This window comes from Scyliorhinus canicula, chromosome 14, assembly GCF_902713615.1.
Source record: "Scyliorhinus canicula chromosome 14, sScyCan1.1, whole genome shotgun sequence".
NCBI lineage: Eukaryota > Metazoa > Chordata > Chondrichthyes > Carcharhiniformes > Scyliorhinidae > Scyliorhinus > Scyliorhinus canicula.
The window spans coordinates 18,141,469-18,161,796 of record NC_052159.1 but is presented as its reverse complement, the minus strand read 5'-3'; the positions used below and the strand labels follow the sequence as shown (position 1 = coordinate 18,161,796).

The 20,328-nt window shown below is 48.0% G+C and overlaps 1 protein-coding gene across 4 annotated transcripts in view; it reads left to right on the top strand.

Moving 5' to 3' along the window:
* The first annotated feature begins 2,151 nt into the window (after window positions 1-2,151).
* LOC119977801 (interleukin-5 receptor subunit alpha-like) overlaps window positions 2,152-20,328 on the top strand; it is a 41,075-nt gene continuing 22,898 nt past the window's right edge. The window contains exons 1-3 of one of the 4 annotated variants that reach the window (XM_038819026.1): window positions 2,152-2,458; window positions 3,650-3,731; window positions 18,691-18,828. In XM_038819026.1, coding sequence (XP_038674954.1) covers window positions 18,741-18,828 — 88 coding nt within the window. In that variant the 5' untranslated portion in view covers window positions 2,152-2,458; window positions 3,650-3,731; window positions 18,691-18,740. Of the gene's footprint in view, window positions 2,459-3,649; window positions 3,732-18,680; window positions 18,829-20,328 lie in introns of all 4 variants that reach the window. The other 3 variants (XM_038819024.1, XM_038819025.1, XM_038819023.1) reach the window with 3 other exon arrangements.

Sequence of the window (20,328 nt, the reverse complement as noted above, 5' to 3'; positions counted from 1 at the left end):
AGCCCATCACGCTAGCTTTACAGCAGCCGTCGAAAGAGCAATGAGGCACCATTCCATTAGACTGCAGCTTAAGCCAATGTGATGGTCAAAAATCTTTTAAATATCAGGGCAACACGGTGGCGCAGTGGGTTAGCCCAGTTGCCTCACGGCGCTGAGGTCCCAGGTTCGATCCTGGCTCTGGGTCACTGTCTGTGTGGAGTTTGCATATTCTCCCCGTGTTTGCGGGGTTTCGCCCCACAACCCAAAAGATGTGCAGGGTAGGTGGATTGGCCACGCTAAATTGCTCCTTAATTGGAAAAAATTGAATTGGGTACTCTAAATTTCAAAAAATAAAATATCAAAGACTTCAAAGATCCCACCAATGGCCGCTTTTCTAAGTAGGCGCATCACTGCCAACCTTTCAACCTCCACCCATCAGGGCTGAAGTGAGTCCAGAGTGCCGGACTAGCTCTCTAAAGTCCATCATGACAAGCATCTGTGAGGAGGCCTTGGCCTCCCTATCAGGAAAAACCATGACTGGGCAGTGAAAACGACCAAGAGATACAGATCTAATGGAGCGCAAGCGTAAAACCTTTACAGACTGGAAACTGTACCTTTTCTCAAGTGAAAAGCAACAGTCCTCTGAAGGCACCGGTACAGCATAAACCCCATGTCATGAAGAACAAATCGTGGATAGAGAGGGTGCAGGTGATCCAACAACACATGGTACTGGCAAAATGTGCGTTTTTGTCAGCACTGTTAGGACCCTCTATGGCCCAAGCACTCAAGGGTCCATCCCACAGAGTGACAAGCATGGAGGGGATTCACAGACACAATTTTCACTGTCCGGAAAATCCATATGAAATGCAAGGAACACCACCAACTGATGTACATGGCCTTTTAAACTTTATATACACCATTTCTGTCAACAGTGGAGGCTTATGGAGTACCCTTCTCAAATTTGAATACCCTCAGAAGTTTGTTGCCATTCTCCACCTACTTCATAGTGTGAGCCTCAACAGTGAAACCGTCCCTGGCCTTATAACAGTGATGACTGGGCTTGAATAAGGCAGTGTTATTGTACCTTATTGCACCCTTTTCCATTCTCCTCACTGCAATACTGCACCTCACCTCCAGAATAGCAACCCACCGGTACGGAGACAATTTACAGAACAGATGAGGAACTGTCCAGCCCACATGACCTCAATCCAAAACCAAAACCGCTCCAATATCAGTCACTGAATTTCAGTGTAAAGATTACGCTTGCGTGCGCTCAGGCATGAACTGAGCTCTGAGTCATTGTTGACTCCTTCTCCACAGGTGATGAGAATATGGGCCTTTCACAAAAAAACACTCGGAAAACTAAGGTCCTTTTCCAACCAGCTCCCACAACACACCTCCCCACAGTCGATTAAGATTAAAAGTGAGTTCTTAGAAAATATGGACCATTTTTCTGATCTTGGGAGCCTCTGTAGACAACAAAATTCATCACCATCTCCAAGGTAACGCTCAGCCTTCAGACAGCTGAGGAAAAGAGTATTTGAGGACCAGGATCTCAAATCCGAGAGTTAGGTCATTGGATTGGATTTGTTTATTGTCACGTGTACCGAGGTACAGTGAAAAGTATTTTTCTGCATGCAGCGATAATAATAATCGCTTATTGTCACAAGTAGGCTTCAGTGAAGCTACTGTGAAAATCCCCTAGTTGCTGCACTCCGGCGCCTGTTCGGGGAGGCTGGTACGGGAATTGAACCCGCGCTGTTGTCTTGTTCTGCATTACAAGCCAGCTGTTTAGCCCACTGTGTTAAACCAGCCCCTTATTTTAGTATCATTTAGTGCATCAAAAGCAAATACACAATAGAGCAACACAAGGCACACAATGTCCTCCAAATCCAACGGCAAGGTTTCTGCGCTCCTGCATTTCTTTTGCCCCACCCTTGGGGTCCTAAACCAGCCTGGCTTCACATTCTGGGATTGCCTCATGAAATGTCTTGGGCTCCCCTTTCTTCTTTAAGACACTTCCTAAAACCTGCATTCGGCTGATCCAACATATTCCTTGGGGCTGGGTGTGGTTTTTTTTTGGGTGGTGCTTTGTAATACTTTCTCACATGACAGCCACTGTATAAATGCAAATTGATATGCATCCCTATAAGTCCTGCGGTTAACCTATGGTAACACTGCAGAGGGTGGCAACCGATCTTACAGTAACGCCACGAACATGATTGGCAAAATCGTTGAGTTTCCTCTTCTGCGAGAGTAGTCAAACAGAGCCGTTTGTGGTTGAATAAATCTGGATTGAAGTGTCCCTGTTGACACGTTAGCTGCCCCCCTCTATGTGACTCCGGAGGGTGGCTGCCGGGCAACTTTTCTTTGATGGTTGGTGAGGTCCACTCCGCTATAAGAGATTGTGCCTGCAGAGTCCAGAGGACACAGCACCAGCAAAGCCACCCCGGCAGCAGAGTGGCTGCAACTGCCGCCAGTAAGTACACACATCTCTCTCGCCTTCACCTCTGGCGGGTGCTTTTTCTCTCTCGATGTCTTTTTTTTTAACATTGCCCCCTCCAACCCTCAGCGTTTTTCAAATGTGGACTTTTGCGGCGTCATGCTCTGCCTTTAACACCGAAAACAAGCGGGATTTATTACCACAGCATCTGCGCAAGGTGTTATACCTTACACCCTGGTGCTCTCAAATTTCTGTTTTCAGTTAATGGGACATTCTGGTTTTTATTATTTATATAAATATCTTTGCTGTTTTATTAGCACTCTGAGATTGACCTTGCTAAGTCTGACTAATAATATTTCTTATTTAGTGTTTCTGATACTTGGGTGGATATTGGTATCTCTCGGGTTTTATGTTTTCTTTTGAAATTTAAAGTGCTCAATTCATGTTTTCCATTAAGGGGCAATTTAGCGTGGCCAATCCACCTACTCTGCACATTTGTGGCTTGTGGGGGTGAGACCCACGCAGACACGGGGAGAATGTGCAAACTCCACACGGGCAGTGACCCGGGGGCCGGGATCGAACCCCGGTCCTCACCGCCATAGGCAGCAGTGCTAACCGCTTCGCCACCGTGCCGTGCTTTCTTGTGTTTTATGTTAATGCTGATTTATACTGGATGGGATTCTCCGTTAGCCGACACTGAAATCGGGAAAGGCGATTAGGTGGAGAAGTGGTTCCGATGCCAGAATCGTGGCTGGTGCCGATTTGACACCGATTTGGCAATGCTCCAGCACCTCGACAGCAGGTCAATGCGTTCTGGAACACACGTACAGTAGACACCATTTGCATATCATTAGCAGGTTGACCCCGTATTCTCCGGGGCCTTGATGATTCCCCACACCGGGCAGCACGGTAGCACAGTGGGTAGCACTGTTGCTTAACAGCGCCAGGGTCCCAGATTCGATTCCCACCTGGGTCACTGTCTGTGCGGAGTCTACACGTTCTCCCTACATCTTTGTGGGTTTCCTCCGGGTGCTCCGGTTTCCTCCCACAAGTCCCGAAAGACGTGCTTATTAAGTGAATTGGACATTCTGAATTCTCCCCCTGTGTATCCGAACAGGCGCTGGAATGTGGCGACTAGGGGCTTTTCACAGGAACTTCATTGCAGGTTTAATGTAAGCCTACTTGTGACACTAATAAAGATTATTATATTATCATTACCTCCGATAGGCCAAGTTCCCGACGGCGTGTATCACTTTTGGTTTTAAAAATCGTTAAACCGGCGTGACGGCTGCTGAGGGAGAGAGACAGGGTAAGGAAGGTGTCCAACATCGCCATAGTTTGCTGACAGTCGTGCCGTTGGCCGGGGTGGTTTCTGCAAGGGCTGTGTAGAGTAGTGGGGGGTGACCAGGAGGTGAGCTGTGGGATCAGGGTGGATGGGCAGGGAACACCAATGCCGCAGGCGGCAAAGCAGCCATGCAGCTGCTAACAGCCCACTTTGAACCTAGTGCCACAGGTCATATAGGTATCCCCCAAGGAACCCTCCTGACCCCAGCCGACCCATCAGCTGTATGGACGCTCTCCAACACAAGCCACTGCCATCTTTTTGGCTGGGGTAAGTGTGTGTGGGGAGTGTAATGTGTATGTGCGGCTGCAGCTTGTCAGCCTCCCGAGTGGCAATCACAGACCCAACGAATCCAGCACCGATTTTCAATGGAATCGATTGTGTTCCACGTGGCACCAGTGCTAGCCCCTCAACGGTAGCGAAATTGGTCCAGGTGTGGCGCCGGCTTTTCTGTCGTAAAAGCCCATGGATTCTGCATTGGCGTCAGTCTCAGAAACGGAGAATCCCGGCCACTGACTTTTTTTCTGCTAATAAAGATAAATGCTTCTCATATGAAAACGCTGCATAAACACAGCAGGTCTGGCAGCAGCTGTGGAGAGAATCTATGTGGTGAATTCTCCGCCGTGGGATTCTCCGTACCGCTGGCAGCACACCCCCGTCTGCGGGTTTCCCGGCACTGTGGAGTGGCCACAATGGGAAATTCCAATAGCCAGCGGTGGGGACGGAGAATCCCATGGTAGGTGAAGGTGCACGGCTGAGGACACACGGCTGGGGAGGTGGCCAATATACCCCATCGTGTTCACGTTTCGGGTCGAAACGATTCTTCCCCTTTTGCTTTTAATTTATTATATAACAGTTTCCCACCTTTTTCATAGGATATCTGACAGTAATAAGGAATGTCGAGAGGGATTCTCCCAGCCCTGCGCCAGGCCGGAGAATCCCTGCAACTGTGCCATGCCGCCTCGATGCCGGTACGCGATTCTCCACGGCGAGGAGAATCGGCACCATTGGTGCCAGCACGTTTGGCGTGGCACCGGTCACGAGCTGGTCTACATGGCCAGGCCGCCAGGGCCGAACGGCCGCTCTAAAAAGGCAGAGTCTCACCAGCGCCGTCCACACCTGGTCACAGTTGGTGGATACTCTACGTGGCCTTTCGGGGGGAGGGGATGGGGGCTCCGACCCGGGGAGGGGGGGCACCAATGAGGCCAGGCGCGCGATCGGGGCCCACCGACGCCGGGTCGACCTCTCGCTCCCCGGGCCTATTTTCTTACGCGCCGGCCCCTGAACCCCCGCGCCATGTTGCATCGGGGCCGGTGCGTTGAGGGAGGCCACCGTGCATGCGCGGGTTGGCGCCGGCGCAGGCCATGTGGGCCGAGTCTACTCCATCATTCAATAAGATCATGGCTGAACGTCTATCTCAACTCCACTTTCCTGCCCTATCCTGATATCCCTTAGCACCCTGATCATAGTCTTGAATACCATCATTCATTGAGCATCCAAAGCCCTCTGAGTCCAGGAGAATCGCAAAGATTCAGGTTCCTCTGAGTGAAGAGCTTTCTCTTCACCTCAGTTGTAAATGGCCTGTCCATTATTCCAGTTCTCTTCCCGCGTGGGGAAGTGGCGGCAATATGGTATTGTTGTGAAACTAGTAATCCAGAGACCTCTGGAGACAGGGACACAAACACCCACCAAGGCAAAAAAACTCTGATGGTGACAATGAAACCATTGTTGTAAAAACCATCTGATTCACTATGTCCTTTAGGGAAGGAAATCTGCCATCCTTACCTGGTCTGGCCTACATGTGACTCCAGATCCACAGCAAGGTGGTTGACTCTTACATAATAGCTACAATATATGTTATAGGGAATGTTACTAATTTTCTCAAAAACAGATGCCTTATCAGAATGCATCTTCCAAAACTCTATTAATATTACCAATTAAATCAGAGTTTAACTCGGTGTCGGCATAACCAATGGCATCTGTCTGATGATCATGCTGAAACCAGAGATTATTGAAAACAATTGTTTAAAACTACCATATAATGGATCCTTCAGTCCATCTGAACTTATTGTGTGCATTCTTGAATATTTGATCACTTCAGGCAATTATATTTTCCAATTGTATGTAACAGAGGGTGTGAGCGAATGGGACCAATCGTTACTGAATTTTATTTAATTCATGAGAGATTTTGATCTACTAGATTGGGACAAATTGTCTCCAATAGCTGAAGGGATGTTGACCAAAGGACACTGATTTGAGAAAATTTACAAAATTATCCCCAGAGGATTTTAAGATGGTGGATTTTACAATCTGGAATGACTGCTGTTATAATCACCCCTGAAGAGAGCAATAATGTTTAAAATGAGATTCGAACTTACAGTTAAAAGCTACAAGAATGACACATCAAGATTCTGTGTCTTAAGAAGTTTGTTGGCGGCACAGTAGCACAGTGGTTAGCATTGTTGCTTCACAGCGCCAGGATCCCGCGATTTCTGGTTTGGGTCACTGTCTGTGCGGAGTCTGCACGTTCTCCCTAGTGGATCTGCGTGGGTTTCCTCCAGGTGTTCTGGTTTCCTCCCACAAGTCCCGAAAGACGTGCCTGTTAGGTGAATTGGACATTCTGAATTCTCCCTCGGTGTACCTGAACAGGCGCCGGAGTATGGCGACTAGGGGATTTTCACAGTAACTTCATTGCAGTGTTAATGTAAGCCTACTTGTGACAATAATAAATATCATTATTATTGTAACAAATCAAACTAAAAATAAATTGACCGTGCACTACTTTCCTTTTTGTCAGGAAATTATACTTTAAATTACAAACAAGAGATCCCCCTATTTAACTTTCAGCAGCTGAACGCCTCCTGCTACAGTTATTCACTGTCCCTGATGTAAACTCTTCATCCTCAGGAAATGAGTCAATAATTATTCACAGGTCCCGATGGCTTGCTTCCATTTTACATCCCCAGCAGAGTAACTTGATTCCCAGACCTGACATTGACTCTGATCCCTTTCCCAAGCTGCAAGCTAGGCAAAATCTTCCAGCCTCCTGTAAATCCTCATGAACCTGGTCTTCAATCTGACCACATTCTGTGTGGTAAACAATTAAGTCAACATTTTCTCTGCTTTAAGTGTAGTACTGGCTGTTTAGAACCATAGAATCCCGACAGTGCAGAAGGAGGCCATTTGACCTATTGAGTCTCCACCGACCCTCTGAAAGAGCACCCTAACTGGACCAATACACCCAGACTCTGCACAGACAGTGACCCAAACCAGAAATCGCGGGATCCTGGCGCTGTGAAGCAACAATGCTAACCACTGTGCTACCGTGCCGCCAACAAACTTCTTAAGACACAGAATCTTGATGTGTCATTCTTGTAGCTTTTAACTGTAAGTTCGAATCTCATTTTAAACATTATTGTAACCCTACCTAAGCTACACATTCCTGGACATTAAGGGGCAATTTTAGCATGGCCAATCCATCTACCCTGCACTTCTTTGAACTCAGGAAACCAGAGCACCCAGAGGAACCCCACGCGGACACAGGGAGAAGGTGCAACAACACACAGACAGGTACCCAAGGCTGGATTTGAACTGTGGTGATGTGAGGCAGCAGTTCTAGCCACTGTGTCATCCTGCTGCCCATCTATCGCTTAGTCTCCATGGTTCTCAGATGGCTGCAGGCCACACAAGACAAAAATGTTGTCTGTTTGTGATTTGTAGCCTGATTCCCAACAAGGGTTCCCCATGAAACAGGAAAACATTGGGCGTGATTCTCCGCTCCCCACGCCGGGTGGGAGAATCGCAGGAGGGCCCCCCGATTAATTTCACGACCCCCTGGCGCCCCCCGCGATTCTCCCACCCCCCGCTCGGAAGAATCGCCGCTCGCCGTTTTTCACGGCGACCGGCGATTCTCCGACCCGGATGGATCTGAGCGGCCTGCCGATCGCAACCGTTTCACAGCGGCGGCAACCACACCTGGTCGCTGCCGTCGTGAAATCGCTGTGAGATGTCCGTTTTGGGGCTTGTAGGGGGCCTGGTGGGGAATGAGCACCACGACTGTGCTCGGGAGGGGACAGGCCCGTGTTCAGTGCCCACCGATCGTCGGGCCGGCGTCTCAATCGGACGCACTATTTCTCCTCCGCCGCCCCGCAAGATCAAGCTGCCACATCTTGCGGGGCGGCTGAGGGGAAAGACGGCCACCGCGCATGCGCGGGTTCGAGCTGTCAGCCGTCGTGACGTCAGCTGCGCATGCGCGGGTTGGAGCCGGCCAACCTGCGCATGCGCGGCTGACGTCACATAGGCTCCACCGTCGCGTCACTCTCGGGGCGCCGCCTGGCGGCCGAGAATTACGGAGCGCCGCTCCTAGCCCCGCTGGGAGGGGAGAATAGGGGTCAAGGACGGCCTCCGACGCCATCATGAAACTCGGCTTAGTTCACGACGGCCCTCCCGATTTTTCCCGGGAGCGGAGAATTCCACCCATTAGCTTTGTATCTAAGTGCAAATGCTAATTAGTTATGCTTGATACCGTGTCCCTTTAATCTTAGAAGTAATTTAGTAGTTTACATCAGAACAATATATCACCTTTCTGGGCCTTTAAGAGACACAGTACCTACTCACAGTATACTCAGGAACTGTCACCAGTATCTCCAAGCAGAGCTGGTACAGGGCCCACAGGGGGAGAATGATTAACTACCCCATGATTGTTGCAGAGTACGAGCTCCCCTGCTAGGTGCAGGGGATCACTATTGCCCTCTGTATGAAAGATCGGCCAGGAAGACACCGACCAGAACAGGAATCCGATAGGGATCGACAGGTTGTGTATATATTGTGCTGTGAATACAAATTTGGGGCGGTATTGAACGGCCACGTTGCGCCTGAAAGGCAACGCACCATGGCTGATCGAAGCAGGGAGACTCCTTTCCCAGGATCTAGCCGGCTCGCAGTGCCTTGCGAGATCTAACGCGATCTCGCGAGACATTATGATTTGAACCCTACCCATTATGGGTGGGATCACCTTTTGGCAAATCTACATATTAGAACGAAACTGCTAGCCTTACTCTGATTTGCAGTTTCCTGAGGCACCCAAGGCATTGGGATCTATCTTCGTTGCCTCGGTAACCTCGGGCCAGCACTGTTCAGTACTGGTCTCCACAAACGGGGACCAGATGGAATGATACGATACTCATGGGGGTCTCCCAGGTGGTCAGAGGTCTCCATGTGCTTGCCCTCTGGGCAGGGTGATACGCTAGCACTGCCAGTGCCACCCCCATACCGTGGCAGTGCCAGCCTGACACCATAGCTGTGCTGACTTGACATCCTGGCAGTGCCACCTGGGACTGGCATTTTTCATGTGGCTGTGTTTGGGCCAGAAGTGTGAATTGTGTTTGGCCCTGCACAGGTGTTGGGGGGGGGGGGGGGGGGGGATTGTGTTGGTGGCTCCAGAGATTGGGACAGAATATAAAAAATGATGTGCCAATCTCTCGCTACAATGAGGAGTTCCAGCGAGCAGAGCTCCTAGGTGCAGGAAACAGGGCTGTGTGCAGCCTCTGCTGCGCATTCCCCACTGAGGCCCCGATCTAACTGAGGCCTCGTCAAACAGCGGGGTGTTTCTCGGCACAGTGGGCAGCACGGTAGCACAGTGGTTAGCACTGCTCCCTCACAGCAGCAGGCGCCCGCGTTCAATTCGAGCCTTGGATGACTGTCTGTGCAGAGTTTGCACGTTCTCCCCGTGTGTGCGTGGGTTTCCTCCGGGTGCTCCAGCTTCCTCCCACAATCCAAAGATGCGCACATTAGGTGGATTGGGTGATGAACAATTGCTCCTTAGTGTCCAGGGGTGTGCAGGCTAGATTCGATTCCTGGGATAGGGCGGTCGAGTGGGCCTAGTTAGGAAGCTTAAGTTGTAAAATCGATGGGCCGAATGGCCTCCTTCAGCACTGTCGGAATTCTATGGTTCTATTGTAGGGGGACTCCGATGAGCTGGGTGGGGTGGGGGGGGGGGGGGGATGTTGTTAAGGAGGGAACCCCCTCAATTCCATAGCCTGTGCAGGGACTGACTGTTTGGCTTGACCTCTTTGGCCGCTGGTCAAATCCTGGCTGCGATGGGATGCGGTCTTTTAATCGGCATCAATTATTGACATAAGAGTCTCAGTTGGTCTACTCGTGGGCAGTCTTCCTGGCGCCAACCCAACTGCTGGTATAATTACAGTGGCAGACGGGTGGGCAGAGGCAGACCAGCCGTTAAGATTTAATGAGCCCCTTCACCTTCAAACCTGTTGGCAGGGGGGAGGGGGCGTAAAACCCAACCCTTAAAAATGAAAAAAATTGCAGGGCTGTGAAGTGGGACCAATCAATTGTCACTTTGAAAGAGATGGCACAGATGTGATGGGCTGAATGGCCCTCATATGTGCTGAACGATTTTGTGATTCTGAGCCACCTGGGCAAGTTATAGCACCATTGTAAAATAATCGAAGATTGTTTGAGATGATGACAGATGCTGCAGAGGGCAGCAGAGCAGAACTACTGATCAGCTGTTCTGGGGAAATTTGCATACGTGCAGTGCAGTCAGCCTAATTTGAAGGTGTACCTGCAAGGGAGATCTGAGGAGTTTGAGTGAAGGCAAGCATCCAGCAGAGGGCAGCAGAGCAGAGCTACTGATCAGCTGTTCTGGGGAAATTTTCATACGTGCAGTGCGATCAGCCTAATTTGAAGGTGTACCTGTGAAGGAGACCCGAGGAGTTTGAGTGAAGGCAAGCATCCAGCAGAGGGCAGCAGAGCAGAGCTACTGATCAGCTGTTCTGGGGAAATTTGCATACGTGCAGTGCGGTCAGCCTAATTTGAAGGTAGGGCAGAGTAAGAAGTCTTACAACACCAGGTTAAAGTCCAACAGGTTTGATTCAAACACGAGCTTTCGGAGCACAGCTCCTTCCTCAGGTGAAATTTGAAGGGAGCAATTTGAAGGTGTACCTGCGAAGGAGACCCGAGGAGTTTGAGTGAAGGCAAGCATCCAGCAGAGGGCAGCAGAGCAGAGCTACTGATCAGCTGTTCTGGGGAAATTTGCATACGTGCAGTGCGGTCAGCCTAATTTGAAGGTGGTTTGTGGAGGGGCTGTTGTCAAGTGACAGTTAAACCCGAAACACTTCGTCAGTGTTTCCCACCCTACCTCCTCCTCTAACCGAAAAAAAACCCACGGTCGTTAGGAAGCGGGAGCAGGGGCCTGTCATGAAGGTGAGTGAGTGCCTTTAAATTTGCTTACCTTTCAGCGGGAGCAGGGTTTGAGGGAATATCAGGTAAGCTCTTCCTTTCTTTTTCTTTTTCTTGTTTTTTTTTAAATCTAGAGGTGATGTCAGGGAAGGCAGTACAATGCTCCTCCTGCAGAATGTTTGAGGTGAGGGATGCCTTCAGTGTCCCTGCTGATTTCATCTGTGGGAAGTACACCCAACTCCAGCTCCTCAAAAACCGTGTTAGGGACCTGGAGCTTGAGCTGGATGAACTTCGGATCATTCGGGAGGCAGAGGGAGTCATAGATAGAAGCTTCAGGGAGGTAGTTACGCCAAAGAATAAAGATAGATGGGTGACGGTGAGAGGGGCTGGGGGTAAGCAGTCAGTACAGGGATCCCCTGTGGTCGTTTCCCTTAGTAACAAGTATACCGTTTTGGATACTTGTGGGGGGGGACGACTTACAAGGGGTAAGCCATGGGGTATGGGCCTCTGGCACGGAGTCTGTCCCTGTTGCCCAGAAGGGAAGGGGGGAAAGGAGTAGAACATTAGTAATTGGGGACTCAATAGTCAGGGGCACAGATAGGAGATTTTGTAGGAGCGAGAGAGACTCACATTTGGTATGTTGCCTCCCAGGTGCAAGGGTACGTGATGTCTCGGATCGTGTTTTCCGGGTCCTTAAGGGGGAGGGGGAGCAGCCTCAAGTCGTAGTCCACATTAGCACTAACGACATAGGTAGGAAAGGGGACAAGGATGTCAGGCAGGCCTTTAGGGAGCTAGGATGGAAGCTCAGAGCGAGAACAAACAGAGTTGTTATCTCTGGGTTGTTGCCCGTGCCACGTGATAGTGAGACGAGGAATAGGGAGAGAGAGCAATTAAACACGTGGCTACAGGGATGGTGCAGGCGGGAGGGATTCAGATTTCTGGATAACTGGGGCTCTTTCTGGGGAAGGTGGGACCTCTATAGACAGGATGGTCTACATCTGAACCTGAGGGGCACCAATATCCTGGGGGAGATTTGTTAGTGCTCTTTGGGGGGGTTTAAACTAATTCAGCAGGGGCATGGGAACCTGGATTGTAGTTTTGGGGTACGGGAGATTGAGAGTATAGAGGTCAGGTGCACAGATTTGACTTCGCAGGAGGGTGCCAGTGTTCAGGTAAGTGGTTTGAAGTGTGTCTACTTCAATGCCAGGAGTATACGAAATAAGGTAGGGGAACTGGCAGCATGGGTTGGTACCTGGGACTTCGATGTTGTGGCCATTTCAGAGACATGGATAGAGCAGGGACAGGAATGGTTGTTGCAGGTTCCGGGGTTTAGGTGTTTTAGTAAGCTCAGAGAAGGGGGAAAAAGAGGGGGAGGTGTGGCGCTGCTAGTCAAGGACAGTATTACGGTGGCGGAAAGGATGCTAGATGGGGACTCTTCTTCCGAGGTAGTATGGGCTGAGGTTAGAAACAGGAAAGGAGAGGTCACCCTGTTGGGAGTTTTCTATAGGCCACCTAATAGTTCTAGGGATGTAGAGGAAAGGATGGCGAAGATGATTCTGGAAAAGAGCGAAAGTAACAGGGTAGTTGTTATGGGAGACTTTAACTTTCCAAATATTGACTGGAAAAGATATAGTTTGAGTACATTAGATGGGTCGTTCTTTGTACAATGTGTGCAGGAGGGTTTCCTGACACAATATGTTGACAGGCCAACAAGAGGCGAGGCCACGTTGGATTTGGTTTTGGGTAATGAACCAGGCCAGGTGTTAGATCTGGAGGTAGGTAAGCACTTTGGAGACAGTGACCACAATTCGGTGACCTTTACGTTAGTGATGGAAAGGGATAAGTATACCCCGCAGGGCAAGAGTTATAGCTGGGGGAAGGGCAATTATGATGCCATTAGACATGACTTAGGATGTGTAGGTTGGAGAAGTAGGCTGCAAGGGTTGGGCACACTGGATATGTGGAGCTTGTTCAAGGAACAGCTATTGCGTGTTCTTGATAAGTACGTACCAGTCAGCTTTCTATTGGTATGTCAGGAATAAAAGAATGACTAGGGTAAGAGTAGGGCCAGTCAAGGACAGTGGTGGGAAGTTGTGTGTGGAGGCTGAGGAGATAAGCGAGATACTAAATGAATACTTTTCGTCAGTATTCACTCAGGAAAAAGATAATGTTGTGGAGAAGAATGCTGAGACCCAGGCTATTAGAATAGATGGCATTGAGGTGCGTAGGGAAGAAGTGTTGGCAATTCTCGACAAGGTGAAAATAGATAAGTCCCCGGGGCCTGATGGGATTTATCCTAGGATTCTCTGGGAAGGAGGGAAGAGATTGCTGAGCCTTTGGCTTTGATTTTTATGTCATCATTCGCTACAGGAATAGTGCCAGAGGACTGGAGGATAGCAAATGTGGTCCCTTTGTTCAAGAAGGGGAGTAGAGATAACCCCGGTAACTATAGGCCGGTGAGCCTCACGTCTGTTGTGGGTAAAGTCTTGGAGAGGATTATAAGAGATACGATTTATAATCATCTAGATAGGAATAATATGATTAGGGATAGTCAGCATGGTTTTGTGAAGGGTAGGTCATGCCTCACAAACCTTATCGAGTTCTTTGAGAAGGTGACTGAACAGGTGGACGAGGGTAGAGCAGTTGATGTGGTGTATATGGATTTCAGTAAAGCGTTTGATAAGGTTCCCCACAGTCGGCTATTGCAGAAAATACGGAGGCTGGGGATTGAGGGTGATTTAGAGATGTGGATCAGAAATTGGCTAGTTGAAAGAAGACAGAGGGTGGTGGTTGATGGCAAATGTTCAGAATGGAGTTCAGTTACGAGTGGCATACCACAAGGATCTGTTCTGGGGCCGTTGCTGTTTGTCATTTTTATAAATGACCTAGAGGAGGGCACAGAAGGTTGGGTGAGTAAATTTGCAGACGACACTAAAGTTGGTGGAGTTGTAGACAGTGTGGAAGAATGTTGCAGGTTACAGAGGGACATAGATAAGCTGCAGAGCTGGGCTGAGAGGTGGCAAATGGAGTTTAATTTAGAGAAGTGTGAGGTGATTCACTTTGGAAAGAATAACAGGAATGCGGAATATTTGGCTAATGGTAAAATTCTTGGTAGTGTGGATGAGCAGAGGGATCTCGGTGTCCATGTACATAGATCCCTGAAAGTTGCCACCCAGGTTGATAGGGTTGTGAAGAAGGCCTATGGTGTGTTGGCCTTTATTGGTAGAGGGATTGAGTTCCGGAGCCATGAGGTCATGTTGCAGTTGTACAAAACTCTGGTACGGCCGCATTTGGAGTATTGCGTACAGTTCTGGTCACCTCATTATAGGAAGGACGTGGAAGCTTTGGAACGTGTTCAGAGGAGATTTACCAGGATGTTGCCTGGTATGGAGGGAAAATCTTATGAGGAAAGGCTGATGGACTTGAGGTTGTTTTCGCTAGAGAGAAGAAGGTTAAGAGGTGACTTAATAGAGGCATACAAAATGATCAGAGGGTTAGATAGGGTGGACAGTGAGAGCCTTCTCCCGCGGATGGAGGTGGCTAGCACGAGGGGACATAGCCTTAAATTGAGGGGTAATAGATATAGGACAGAGGTCAGAGGTGGGTTTTTTACGCAAAGAGTGGTGAGGCCGTGGAATGCCCTACCTGCAACAGTAGTGAACTCGCCAACATTGAGGGCGTTTAAAAGTTTATTGGATAAGCATATGGATGATAATGGCATAGTGTAGGTTAGATGGCCTTTAGTTTTTGACTTCCCATGTCGGTGCAACATCGTGGGCCGAAGGGCCTGTACTGCGCTGTATCGTTCTATGTTCTAGATGAGAAGGCAGCAGAATAATTTGGTTGTCACTCTGATCCCTATCACTCTGGAGGCCGTGGTTTGAGCAGATGGCACCTGATCCAGGCACATTTACAATGACAGGCCCTGGTCTGACCCAAGAATACAACGATGCACACCACACATCAAGGAAAACCTTCCCCGACCTCTTTCTCTTGCTAGCTTTATGTCAGATTAAGTTTTTTTAAAAAACGTTCCAGGGCTCTTAAGAATGTAAGTTTGTTTTCATGAATTGAGAAAACAGGTGTACCCTTCCCCATTTTCAAAATGTGAACATATGGGTTTCAATGCTCTGGTGTGAGAAGGTCCAAACTAGCATCTCAATCGTGATCAATCTCCAGAACAGTTGTGGTGTCACAGCAACTCTAAAGCCAAATTTAAAAAGTTCCCAGGATATCCATTGGATTTCTTTGGGACTTTTTAAACTCCTTTTTTTTTCAATCTTTCGATTATAAATAAAAGGATGATGGTTACATTGACAAAATCCTCACAGAAATATTTAATGATCCAATTGGTAGAAATCTATATTTAACTCCACAAAAACGCTATAAACAGCCTCATAAAAGGGCAATCCCCTCACATGACACATTTGCACACAGTGAAATGACTTCTCTCTTAAGTTGTCCCAGTTAGTTACAGATTCGCAATGGCATCATCAACAAAAAATCTATCGTCCATTAAATCATGGTTTTAAAATAGAAACATGACACACCAGATGTGTCACAAATAGGTTATTCTGAAACTTGTATATGGTTGAGCCTTTTTGAATGTCAGAGTTATATGCTGTTCCTCAATTGTTTGAAGGGATATGGAAGCAAGGTGGGTAAATGGAGTTAGGAAACTAGTCCATCATGACCTGAGTGAATGACAGAACATAGCCAATGAGCTGAATGTCTCCTCCTATTCCTATGTGTCAGCCAGAAGAGTAAATATCCACAGTTTTCTCCCAGTCACTTTACAGCACCATAGATGGAAGATTCATGAAAATCTCGGGAAAATGCCACTTGAGCCATTTTTTTCAGGGATTTCCCAGGTTGTTTACTTCAGAAAATCAAGACAATCCCTGCAGAAGTTCAGTTTTCTAATGTTCACAGTACCAATCTGTTCAACTTGATGATCAGCATAATAACAACCTTTATTAATGTTGCAAGTAGGCTTACATTAACATTGCAATGAAGTTACTGTGAAAATCCCCCAGTCGCCACACTCCGGCGCCTGTTCGGGTACACTGAGGGAGAATTCAGAAAATCCAATTCACCTAACAAGCACGTCTTTCAGGACTTGCCAGAGAAAACCAGAGCACCCGGAGGAAACCCACGCAGAAACGGGGAGAATGTGCAGACTCCGCACAGACAGTGACCCAAGCCACTGGGATCACAGTAGCACAGTGGTTAGCACAGCTGCTTCACAGCTCCAGGGTCCCAGGTTCAATTCCCGCTTTGGGTCACTGTCACATTCAGTGTTCACGGACTCCTGGAGGTACTTGTATTGTTTAAAAGTTCTGTGTTTGCAGATTTTCTGAAACAAAATGAGGTCCATCATGTCGGCAGGGCAGTACGGTGGTTGGCACTGTAGCTTCACAGCACCAGGGTCCCCGGTTCGATTCCCGACTTGGGCCACTGTCTGTGCAGAGTCTGCACTTTCTCCCCGTGTCTGCGTGGGTTTCCTCCGGGTGCTCCGGTTTCCTTCCACAGTTCAAAGATGTGCAGGTTAGGTGGATTGGCCATGCTAAATTGTCCTTAGTGTCCAAAAAGGTTGGGTGGGGTTACTGGGTTACAGGGATAGGGTGGAGGTGTGGGCTTAGGTAGGGTGCTCTTTCCAAGGGCCGGTGCAGACTCGATGGGCCAAATGGCACTCCTTCTGCACCGTAAATTCTGTGATTCTATGATAAGCCAGGAATCAAACCTGGGTCTCTGGTGCTGTGAAACAACAGTGCTAACTCCTGTGCTATTGTGCCGCCCACAAGGGAAGAGACCCAAACCAAGCTAGGTTAAATCAACCTGTCACAATATACACATCAGTATATGATGGTGCAGAGACACACACTGACTGACACACTGCAAGACCAATCAACACACACAACACAGCAGCCAATCACCAGTTAGGGCACGGTCACTATAAAGCCAGAGGGCACTAGTTTTCCCGCTCATTCGGGATGCAGCCTCTGAGGCAGACAGAGCCCGCAGTCAGTAGCACAAACATCTACCATGTGCTAGCAGTATAGGCTGGTCAGGTTAGGCATAGGTCTTCAGTTAATCAAAACATAGTGTCGATCCACAGTACAAGTATGTTCAACAGCTCTTAGTTAAATAAAATAGAGTTGTACTATTACAAGTGTTGGTAGCCTGTCTATGTCACTGCTAAGGTAAATGCAGTTTCCACAGATCCAGAGTAGCCAACACATCACAACCTAACTCAGTTAATGTGCCATTGTGGCAGGGAATTAGGTTGCACATGACATTGTTAAAGCTAATGTTTGAGGTGATTGTTGTAGATCTGTACTTATATTTAAAATATTGTCATTTATCTTCTTTGTAACCTTTAAGATCTTGACTAGAATTGTATTCCAGATAGGGATTGTACGTGCTGAACATCACTTGCTGAGGTTTATGCTCTGTTGATCTCTCAATGCAGCCTAAGATCCCTGTCAGAGTTTGCACGAGACATTCCCTTGTGACTAGAATTGTATTCCAGTTAGGGATTGTACGTGCTGAACATCACTTGCTGAGGTTTATGCTCGGTTGGTCTCTCAATGCAGCCTAAGATTCCTCTCAGAGTTGAAATGAAATGAAATGAAAATCGCTTAATGTCACAAATAGGTTTCAAATGAAGTTACTGTGAAAAGCCCCTAGTCGCCACATTCCGGCGCCTGTTCAGGGAGGCTGGTACGGGAATTGAATCGTGCGGCTGGCCTGCCTTGGTCTGCTTTCAAAGCCAGCGATTTAGCCCTGTGCTAAACCAGCCCCTCATTTGCAGCCGAAGATTCCTGTCATAGTTTGCACGAGACATTCTCTTGTGCTCAACATCAGTTTTTCCTCCCCTAACTGGACCTCCCATCCCATTTACCAATCCAGTTTAATTCATGAAAAGACCAGAGGTAAGTTTTTTTTTTTCATTCTGAAGATGTGAGCACATTGGCAAGGCCAGTATTTATCAATCATCCCTGTTCCACTCTGGAAAAGGTGATGGTGGGCCTTCATTTGGAACAACTGCTGGCCTGCGTTGTCTTGTCAAGCAAACTTGTAACTGCAGTCATCCATCCAGATATTGGATCACACACCTGACTTGTGGCTTAAAAGTAATGGTGGGCCTTTGGGGAATCAGTAGTTGAGCCACTCTCCACAGAATGTCCAACCTCTGACTTGTACTAAACACCGCGCCATTTCCGTGGCTGGTCAAGTTGTGTTTCTGATCCAGATTGTAACAAACCTTCCCTGGAGATTGACAACTGAGATATCACACAGACCACTAGAATACATTGAGAGAGAGAGTTAGCGTGCATGTGTCTGTTGCATGTCTGTGAGTGTGCGCGCGCGCACATATCTGTGTGCGCCTATGTATGTGTATCTATTTGTGCGTGCATGTGTTCATGTATATCCGTGTAAGTATGTGTTTGAGTCTGTGAGCATGTTTACATGTTCGTGTGTGCACATGTGTGTGTGTGTCAGATGAGAGCGTGATGGCCAGCCAGACTGGCACTATCCTTTGATGTGTGAGGATTGATCACGTGTTGAAGAGATTACTTTATTCCTTTTTCCATTGTCAGGCACAGAAGTAAATGGGATTAAGGCATTTTACATGTGAAACATTTCAAAAAGTTAAGCAAGAAGGTAGAAGTAAGAAATTTATCACAAAGCATTTTAATCCATAACGTACAGTCTTCCTCAGGTTGAGCCGGGACTGTGAATGATTGTGTCTGCCAGCCGTGACCCACCACCATGCTGCCCTTGCCACCTTTCCTCATACTGGCCATACTTTGGACAATTGCTGTAAATGGAGCTGCTCCCACTTCGTCGGACGATATGAGTAAGTCTTGTCATCATTTTGATATTGGAATAATCTGAGATAGATGACAGTAATTCAATGTTTAATCTTAGACATTAAAATCTCCTCAGCATCCTCGTTCCTGCGGACCAGCCCCCTCTGAGGGATGGCTCACTGATAATGCTGTTGGCTATGGAGTGTACATGCTGTGCTGTGGAAATGTTAGCTTTGGCTTTCGATGCTGACCTTTAAAGCTGCTGCGCGCTCACCACGACGTGAGCCGCTGGCTTTGGGAAATTAAGCAAGAGCCATGGAGCAGGAATAGCATTGGAATCAACAACTAATAATAATAACCTTTTATTGTCACAAGTGTAAAGTTACTGTGAAAAGCCCCTAGTTGCCACATTCTGGCGCCTGTTCGTACCATGTCAGGCAGGGTTCGCAGACAGTTATTGAACAAAGCTCCTTCGAAACGGCCACTACCTTAATGGAGTGACCATATCCTGCCAGTACAATATTATCCATTCCATTTATGCTTTTGAATCACTGATTGAATTATTAATTGAACATTGAATTGCAAACAATGGGCCGACTCCTGCTGCTGGGTTACAACTGCCTAAACACAATTCCCACTGTGTCTTCACAGCCACGAGGGCACGTATCTGTAATGTCTTTTGATTGGGCTGATGTGAACAAAGAACATTAGACTTTGTTTTATAAAGAAAGCTATTTATTGCCAATACTACATTAACGAATAACTAAAATGTCTAAGATGAGTACAGTTGGAAATAAATTCATTGGGCCCCCCAAATTCCACACATTCCACGTAACCAATCAAATCGGAGGTCTCTCACACTCCCTCCCCTCAAATCAAATATTTCCACCGTGAGGGATTATCCCCTCCATCTCCTATATTCCTGAAAGCAGAGCCCACCCAAGATGGCTCCCAGTTCCATCCAACCAATGGGACATAGAATTACCCCCAGTCACTACCCCTCCCATCCCCATCCCATAATTCCCGTACCAGCCTCCCCGGACAGGCGCCGGAATGTGGCGACTAGGGGCTTTTCACAGTAACTTCATTGAAGCCTACTCGTGACAATAAGCGATTTTCATATTTTTTTTCATTTTTCATAAATCCCCAAGCAACTTTCTCTCGAACCAACACCTCCCTTCTCCCAACCCCTTCCCCCACAATTCACATCTTCTAGGCTCATTGAAGCCTGCCCAAACAGGTCCAGCAAGCCACTTTCCCTCCCCCCACCTCGCTCCCATTCACTCACCAATCTCAGCCTGTTAGCAAGGTAGACCGTCCGCCAGAGCCCACATCACACAAATAAACTATCAAAGAGAGAAACCACAACCCAAACCTTTCAACCCAAGAGCTGAAACTCCCCCGCCCGGCCTTCAATCATGAAACCGCCAAACACCCCTCCCCTTCCCCCAAACATAACAACCAAAGAAATCCCCAATCAAAACACACATATTTCAATTAACAACAACTCTGTACATAAATGGAAAGGGGAAATGAGAGAAATAAGA